This window comes from Wolffia australiana, chromosome 5, assembly GCF_029677425.1.
Source record: "Wolffia australiana isolate 7733 chromosome 5, ASM2967742v1".
In the NCBI taxonomy this organism is placed as follows: domain Eukaryota; kingdom Viridiplantae; phylum Streptophyta; class Magnoliopsida; order Alismatales; family Araceae; genus Wolffia; species Wolffia australiana.
The window spans coordinates 21,992,930-22,000,888 of record NC_135839.1 but is presented as its reverse complement, the minus strand read 5'-3'; the positions used below and the strand labels follow the sequence as shown (position 1 = coordinate 22,000,888).

General features: G+C 44.1%; 2 protein-coding genes across 2 annotated transcripts; one reads left to right on the top strand and one right to left on the bottom strand.

The window, feature by feature from the left end:
• Nucleotides 1–1,107: 1,107 nt before the first annotated feature.
• LOC144703885 (Pyridoxal phosphate (PLP)-dependent transferases superfamily protein) lies at nt 1,108–5,793 on the top strand. Its single transcript, XM_078576177.1, has 9 exons — nt 1,108–1,414; nt 1,497–1,544; nt 2,543–2,671; nt 3,071–3,130; nt 3,613–3,769; nt 4,475–4,587; nt 4,681–4,739; nt 4,903–5,011; nt 5,156–5,793. Exons 1-9 carry the CDS (start codon nt 1,352–1,354, stop codon nt 5,606–5,608), a joined length of 1,191 nt encoding a protein of 396 aa, XP_078432303.1. The 5' UTR covers nt 1,108–1,351; the 3' UTR covers nt 5,609–5,793.
• A 2-nt stretch (nt 5,794–5,795) lies between these two features.
• LOC144703886 (2Fe-2S ferredoxin-like superfamily protein) lies at nt 5,796–7,481 on the bottom strand. The gene is made up of 6 exons (XM_078576178.1): nt 7,172–7,481; nt 6,990–7,103; nt 6,876–6,929; nt 6,728–6,790; nt 6,349–6,411; nt 5,796–5,936 (listed from the first exon to the last, which is right to left on the bottom strand). The coding sequence occupies exons 1-6, from the start codon at nt 7,412–7,414 to the stop codon at nt 5,901–5,903; spliced, it is 573 nt and encodes a 190-aa protein (XP_078432304.1). The 5' UTR covers nt 7,415–7,481; the 3' UTR covers nt 5,796–5,900.
• Between the last annotated feature and the right edge of the window lie 478 nt (nt 7,482–7,959).

Here is a 7,959-nt window from a genome sequence, read left to right as displayed (position 1 = left end):
ATAGGGCAACCTATGGGGTGCCCAGCTACATCTTGTGCTCTCGAATATACACAACATTGTGTATCAACTCACTCATGGATCATGTCTATCATCTATTCTCATCTACTTATAGTCCTTTTTTTTACATTCCTAGGATGACTTACAATTCAATGATTGTAAGTCATTGAATTGTGAGGGAGAGAGAGTGAGGGAGAGAGAAAGAGAGACAGTGGAAGAGAGAGGGATAAAGAGAGGGCGAGAGAAAGAGAGACAAGGAGAGAGAGAGAGAGAGAGAGAGAGAGAGAGAGAAAGAGTGAGGCAGAGGGAGGGGGAGAGAAAGAGAGACAGGGGGAGAGAGAGGGAGAGAAAGGGAGAAAGAGAGAAAGAGAGAAAGAGAGGGATAGGCAGAGGGAGAGGGAGAGAAAGAGAGAAAGAGTGAGGGAGAGAGGGAGATGGAAATAGAGAGGGAGGGAGAGATAGAAAGGGAGAGAGAGAGAGGGAGAGGGAGAGGGAGGAAGAGGGGGGGAGAGACTGGAAGACAGAAAAGTAGGGAGGGAGGGATAGGGGGAGAAGAAAGATTGAGGGAGGAAGAGACAGGGGGAGGGAGAGACAGGAAGACAGAAAAGTAGAGAGGGAGGGAGGGAGGGAGAGAGGGAGAGAGAGAGAGAGAGAGAGGGGGAGAGAGAGAGAGAGAGAGGGAGGGAGAGAGAGAGAGAGAGGGAAGGAGAGAGAGAGAGAGAGAGAGAGAGAGAGAGGGAAGGAGGGAGAGAGAGGGAAGGAGAGAGAGAGAGAGAGAGAGAGAGAGAGAGAGAGAGGGAAGGAGGGAGAGAGACAGAGGGGAGGAGAGAGGGAGGGAGAGAGAGACAGAAGGAAGGGGAGAGATTGAGAGAGACAGAGGGAAGGAGAGAGGGAAGGGGAGAGAGAGAGAGACAGAAGGGGAGAGAGGGAGAGAGAGGGGGGGAGATAGAGACAGAGAGAAGGAGAGAGAGAGAGAGAGACGGAAGGAAGGGAGAGAGGGAGAGATAGGAGGGGAGATAGAGACAGAGGAAGAGAGAGAGAGACCGAGGGAAGGAGAGAGAGGGAGAGAGAGAGAGAGAGGGGTGAACTTTCGCTTGGCTTCTTCCAAATAACCCAGTTAGAATGGTGGTTTGATGTCGCTGTCGAGCTCTCTCCGATCCGCCCATCTGGGCCGCACGGCGATAATTATCTCTGAATCTCCGATTGATTGCCGGTTGGCAGACCATGCCAGTGACGTGCTCACGCCAGTGACCTCGGCCTTCATTCTCCCTCTTTTTTTTCCCCTTCGGCTTCACTCATCTCTCTCTGCTCCATCTGTTCCCGGAGGAAGAAGAAGGAGAAGAAGAAGAAGGCCATGGAGAATCACCCAAAGCTCTCCAAGAGAGTCTCGGAGACCGAAAATCCAGTCATGGTTCAGGCAAGTCTCCGATTCTCTTCGCAATTGCTTTCTCTAAGCTGAACCCATTTCGATTCTCTGTTTTTTTCCCCTTTTGCTACAGATTCAGCAGCTCCTCCGCGGATCGAAGGACGCGATTTCCCTGGCCCAGGTCGCTTTTTCTCTTCCTTTTCATCATCAGGATCACCATCATCCTCTTCGTCATCTATATCATCGTCTTCAACATCACCATCATCATCATCCTCAGCATCTTCTTCATTATCTTTACCATCATCATCTTCATCATCACCACCTTCAATCATCATCATCGACATTCTCGTCTTTGTCTCCATCGTCCTCATCACCATCTTCATCATCTTCATCATCATCATCGTTGTTATCATCATTTTCATCACCGTCACTAATTTATCGTCATCTTCGTCTCTTCGTCATCATCACTGTAATCATTTGTCTTCATCATCATCACTATCACTGTGATCTTCGTCATCATCTCCATCACCATCATGATCGTCACCACCGACCTCTTCCTCTCTTCATCATCATCACCGTCATTTTCTTCACAAAAAAAAATCATCATCACCATCACGGTCATGATCTTCACCATCATCATCATCATCATCTCCATCACCGTCCTGATCTTCACCACCATCCTCTTCGACTTTTCATCGTCATCACCATCACTGTCATGATCTTCACCATCATCACCATCATCTCCATCACCGTCATGATCTTCCTCATTATCATCTTCTTCTTTGTCATTACTATCATCATTTTGGTCTTCACCGTCTTCACCATCTTCACCATCATAACCATCACCGTCATGATCTTCACCATCATCATCATCATCTCCATCACCGTCCTGATCTTCACCACCATTCTCTTCGACTTTTTATCATCATCACCATCACCATCATGATCTTCACCATCATCATCTTTGTCTTCTTCATAATCAACACTATCATCATTTTTATCTTCATCATCGTCACCATCACCGTCATGATCTTCCTCATTATCATCTTCTTCTTTGTCATTACTATCATCATTTTGGTCTTCACCGTCTTCACCATCATCACCATCACCATCATGATCTTCACCATCATCATCATCTTATTCTTCTTGTTGGGTTTGGTGCTGAATTTGGAGATACAGGGAGTTGTCTACTGGCAGCCTCCGGAGACGGCGCTGGAGAAGGTTGGCCGCATGGTCTGGGATCCAATTGTTAGCCGCTACGGCGCCGACGAGGGCCTGCCCGAGCTCAGGGCCGCACTTCTCAAGAAGGTTAGCTTCAGATCTTCTACTTCTGGTTTATGAGTAAACTTTCTAATTCTTGAGTGAAATCCCCATTTTGCCCATCTTTTGCTTCATCATTATTGGTGGAAGATGTGGTCCTTCGGCTCTTTTTGTTCAAACTTGTGCGAACTGTTCGTTCTGTTCGGTTTTCCGAACAGAACAAAAACGAATTTGAACAAAACTTCGCACAGGCCCGTGTGCGGTTCTTTTGTTCGCTTTGTGCGAATTTTGTTCTAGTTTTGTTCGAATGTGGGAATTTTGTTCGTTTTTGAAAACAAATAAAGAACAGAACAAAGAACAAAGCCCTGTGCAGTTATGTGCGAATTTTTTGTTTGTTTTAAACAAACAGAACAACCATGTCTAATTGATGGAGCACTTATGTTGCAGATAAGCTCTGAGAACAACCTCAACAAATCTTCCATCATGATCACAGCTGGCGCGAATCAGGTGACTTCTGGTCTTGTGGTAATCCGTATTCTTCATGATCAATGCTCTTCCATTAAATCAAATTGGATAAATGATGCTTGAACATGTTATTCATAGGATTATCATAATTTCATCATGTATTTTAAAATCAAGAATAGAATGAATTATCAGAATTATCCTGCTAACATTTTTTAATGATCCGATCCCCTCAAGGTTATCTTTTCCACTTCACCACTGAGAGGGGTATTACGGTCATTTCATTTCCATGGTAGCTTCCTTGAATAGTTTTAGTAATGAATGAATCTAACATAGCCACTTTGCTGAACTCCTCATCCTCCTACCTCTCAGTCATCCCCCTCGACCCTCTGTGATTCCCTTCCCTTGTGATCAATCTCTTCCGTAGTTCCCTCTCTTCCTCTGTAAAAATTCCTTCCTTGATAGGAATTTACATCAATGTTTCTGTCACAATTCAAATGCACTGACACGTTTCTTTTGGGATCCAGGCTTTCGTCAATCTTGTCTTGATTCTGTGCGATCCGGGGGACTCGGTTGTCGTGTTTGCTCCCTATTACTTCAATGCTTTCATGTCATTCCAGATGACGGGTATCACAGACATCATCGTCGGGCCCAGCGACCCACAGACCCTCCACCCTGATGTAGGTAAGGGCCCTGTCAACATTAGTTTACCAAGCATGGGTTAATGGAAAAATGAAATAATATTTATCACAATTTAACTTGGTAGTTTCCATGTGTATGGTGTGTATGTTTCCAATGACCATGACTGAGGGACAAGAACATTCACAGGTCCAAGACCTTCTCTTCTCAGGTTTAGGGTTTTGGGTTTTGGGTTTTCCAAAAGTTGAGATTTCCCGGAGAATCAGGTGGAAAGTATGTGTAGAAACATAGCTAATGTTCAATTTTCTTTATTTTTATTTTACTTTCTGCATCTTCAGAAAATTAATGTTTTTCCAAATAGCGTGCACGTTCCTTGGGAATGGGCAAAGAACAATGTTCATCATTGGCAATTGTTTCTTTGAAATTCTCCTCAGAAGGAAAAATATGTTGACTGTGCAGAAAAATCCTGGTTCAGTTGTTTTAGAAATAATATAGATGACCATGAAAGCAGGATATGAAAACCAAAAACACAGATACCCTATTAAAAATGGGGATATTGTTGTAATTCTCCTTTCTTTGGATTCCTACTCCGTCGTTGAGGGTAGGGAACCCTCTAATTTATTCCACCTTGGCTTTTCTCTCTTTCATCCGTCTTACTCCCAGATTCTAATCTATCCCTTAATTCTTATTTTTTATTTCCTTGATCTAGAATTCAACATTACCCGTAATATTTATATGTTGATTTGACAGAATGGTTGGAGAAAACTCTGTCAGGGGCAAATGGCAAGCCAATCCCAAAGCTTGTCTCTGTTGTGAACCCAGGGAATCCTTCTGGTATCTTTATCCCACAGCCTGTTCTCCAGGTTACCAACCTTTACCCTCTTCAAATCCCATGTTTTCTCCGATTCATATTTCTTGAATTTCCATTTTTTTGTTTTTTTGATATTCCAACCTAGAGAATCTCAGACATCTGCAAAAGGACGGGCACTTGGCTTGTTGTGGACAATACCTATGAGTAAGTGAATGACAATCTCACACATTTCAAGTAAAGACAAGAAAAAAGATATTTACTAGCAGGGCTTAAGAGAATGATTTACTTAACTTATCTTCGAAGTTCTAGAAGCTATAGCCCTGAAAAGCAATATAAGAAGCTTACCTGGGCATGTTTACTCGCGTAGGTACTTCATGTTCGACGGCTTGAAGCATTACTGCTTAGAGGCCAGCCACATTGTCAATATCTTTTCCTTCTCCAAAGTCTATGGCATGATGGGCTGGCGCATTGGATATGTATGCTTTTTTTCACCTCTTTTTGCAGAGTCTTCTTTTCTATTTTGATGAATCCGTGTGACGCAGGGCTGGATCTCAGTGGATTGTGGCCACTCTACCACTTATAGATTCTTGATCACCCAAAACTTATCTTTCATCTTGTAGATCGCGTATCCCTCAGACGTTCAAGGGATGGGTGCTCAGCTCCTCAAAGTTCAAGACAACATCCCCATCTGTGCCTCCTTGATTGGCCAGCATCTGGCTCTGTATTCCATAGAAGCAGGCAGAGAGTGGATCCATGAAAGGGTGAAAACACTTGAAAGGAACAGAGAGATTCTTAAAGAGGCGCTTTCTCCTCTGGGCAAGGGAGCAGTTAAAGGAGGAGAAGGAGCAATCTACCTTTGGGCGAAGCTTCCAGAGAAGTTTCCTGAAGACTTTGAGGTTGTGCAGTGGCTGGTGAGTCGGCACGGCATCGTCGTCATTCCAGGCAGCTCTAGTGGGAGCCCTGGCCACATCAGAATCTCATTTGGAGGATTGAAAGAGGATGACTGTCTAGTTGCTGCTCTGCGGCTCCGGCGTGGCCTGGAAGAACTGGTCAGCGTAGGGATGGCCAGGTGATTCTTCTCTGGTTCTCCAATCCTGCAAGTTATGATCCTGTTTTCTCATTTTCTGATCAGAATCTGATTTGATATTGAAGATAATCCGAAATAATGTGGAAATTAATGTAACAATCTTCCCGCGTGGAATTTGTATCTCCTCATTTACAGCCTAGAATATCACTGCTGGGGATCTTGCACCGATTCCATACATCGACTCATTTACATTCAATCAAGGATATGTTTTCTTCCACGAAATCAAGAAAAAAATCTACAAATCTGATTGCCTGGCCTCGTAGATCAATCAAAAGGCATCACTTCTTCCACTGAGGGATACGCTGCACCACTACCTGAAATGTGAACCAAGGAAATACCCCGTCAGATCTAAGAGAGGATTATAGGTAAATTTTAGAGCGTCCCATCAAGATTCAAAAGTATAAGTTGGAGACTAGAGGAGAAAAGAAGAGGAAGAATGGCGAAATAGAACGTAGGAAAGATTGTAAAGTAGACTAATGGAACCGATAACAGATGACGAACCTTCCTCCACTTTTTACAGTATAGTATACTTACAATAACCCAACTGAGTTCAAAAAAAAGTTTAAAAAAAAAAAAACCAACGAGTTCACAAACGTGAGGGACAGTTTCCCGTCGAAATGGTAACTGGGCCTTCTGATATTCGTCTATGGCAGAATTCCATCAGATTCAAGAAGGGTTAATTGAGGGTTTTGTTTAGATTTGAAGGTATGGCGAGAAATTCATTACCTTGCCGGAGTTCTCCTTGTTACCAACGATGGTCTGGCATGCGAGCCTCCAGGATTCAGGTTTCTGCGGCATTTAAAAACTTCAGAATCGTATGGCGTTTGACAATGACAATTGTATTGACGAGTGGTTGACGTTTAATCCAAAGCCGACGTCAACATCAAACAGACTGGCGCGCATCCCTCGATTTTAAAAATTATCATCATCTTAATTGAAGATCAATTTGACGCGGTTGACAGTTTTCAATTAAATTGAGCCCATTTGATGATGAGGATGATGGAAATTTTTTCAAACCGATGGACGTGTGACGATGATTTTGAAGATCTTTGATGTTGACGTGACAGTTGACGTGTGTTTAACCAGAGAAATTAGAATCGCCTACCTTCTTCAGATATCGGCCTTCGGTGTTTGTCCGTTCGTTGAGGAGTTCCTTCCCATCAAGGATCTGCAATCCAACATATTTGCGCCGAGATTATCAAATTTCTTCCTCAATTACTAGAAAAGAACATGCGTTGTTAACGAGGCCATACCTCAACAATGCAGGTTCCACAGCTTCCTCCGCCACCGCAGTTCATCAATTTCCCCTGGAGAACGAAAAGTCAAAAACTCCGCGTCGACTGATTCGATGTTTTCTTCGAACTTACGTAGGTGGCGTAGAGTTCGATTTTATTGTCTTGCATGATGTTGCGGAGGAGTTTCTCGCCGCTGACAGCCGTCGCGGAATCCCTCTTGTACGATCCATCAGCCTCCGGTGTAGGCTACCAAACGCAAAATCGAGAAGATCAAAGCAAAGATAAGAGAAATTTAAAGAGAAAAAGGGGCTTACGGAGATGAACTCGAGCTCAATTTGAGGTTTCCCTTCGGCGGGGGAAGGAGTGCTCGACGTCGACGACTCCGCAGGTGAAAATGAAGATGCTGCAGAGATTATCAAAGGAAAATTCCTTTTCCTGCTCTTCGATGAGCGGAAGCAAATTGGAGGAAGATCGTCAGATCCGGGGAAGAAATTAGCCGAGTTTGAGATCTTATTCTGCAATTGGAGAGGAACTGAAACTAGATTGACGCTCGCCATGATCTGATCTTCTCGCTCGCTCGATCGAATCAGGGTTGAGCAAGAGTTCCTCGGCAGGGTCGCGCTATTTGCCACATTTTGGATGTTTTTAATGACCGTCCGATTGGAATCTAATGGCTGTTATGCTCTCTTGGCTAATTTCTCATGAACCTTGGGTCCACCAAACTGGAGGCTCTTATGCTTCCACGTGTCAACCTAGGAAGACCTGGTAATTTATAAACTTTTGTTTAATGTTTGGGATAATAGCGCGGTATATCCCAAACTTTCAAAAAAGTCTGAGAGATATCGTAAACTTTTTTTTTCGCACCTTATATCCCCAACTCTTGAAATTGAAAATAGGCTATCCCGGTGATGACGTGGATCTCCACGTCGCCTGCCAGGTGGAATCCTGGCCAGATGGAATCCACCTGGCTGCCACGTGGATATCCACGTCATCACCGGGATAGCCTAAGAGATTAATTAAAGGGAAGGGGGAGAGAGAGAGAGACGCGCTAGAGAGAGAGAAGAGAAGGAGAGAAAAGGGCGCTTCTTCGACCTCCTCTCCG

What these genes read in the sequence shown, in the direction of transcription:
- LOC144703885 (XM_078576177.1), top strand. Translation starts at nt 1,352, where the DNA reads ATGGAGAATCACCCAAAGCTCTCCAAGAGAGTCTCGGAGACCGAAAAT. An exon ending in GACCCTCCACCCTGATGTAG is followed by an intron (nt 3,770 to 4,474) that starts GTAAGGGCCCTG and finishes TTGATTTGACAG; the next exon opens with AATGGTTGGAGAAAACTCTG. An exon ending in TCCCACAGCCTGTTCTCCAG is followed by an intron (nt 4,588 to 4,680) that starts GTTACCAACCTT and finishes ATTCCAACCTAG; the next exon opens with AGAATCTCAGACATCTGCAA.
- LOC144703886 (XM_078576178.1), bottom strand. Translation starts at nt 7,414, where the DNA reads ATGGCGAGCGTCAATCTAGTTTCAGTTCCTCTCCAATTGCAGAATAAG. An exon ending in TCGAACTCTACGCCACCTAC is followed by an intron (nt 6,930 to 6,989) that starts GTAAGTTCGAAG and finishes TTCGTTCTCCAG; the next exon opens with GGGAAATTGATGAACTGCGG. An exon ending in ACAAGGAGAACTCCGGCAAG is followed by an intron (nt 5,937 to 6,348) that starts GTAATGAATTTC and finishes TTCACATTTCAG; the next exon opens with GTAGTGGTGCAGCGTATCCC.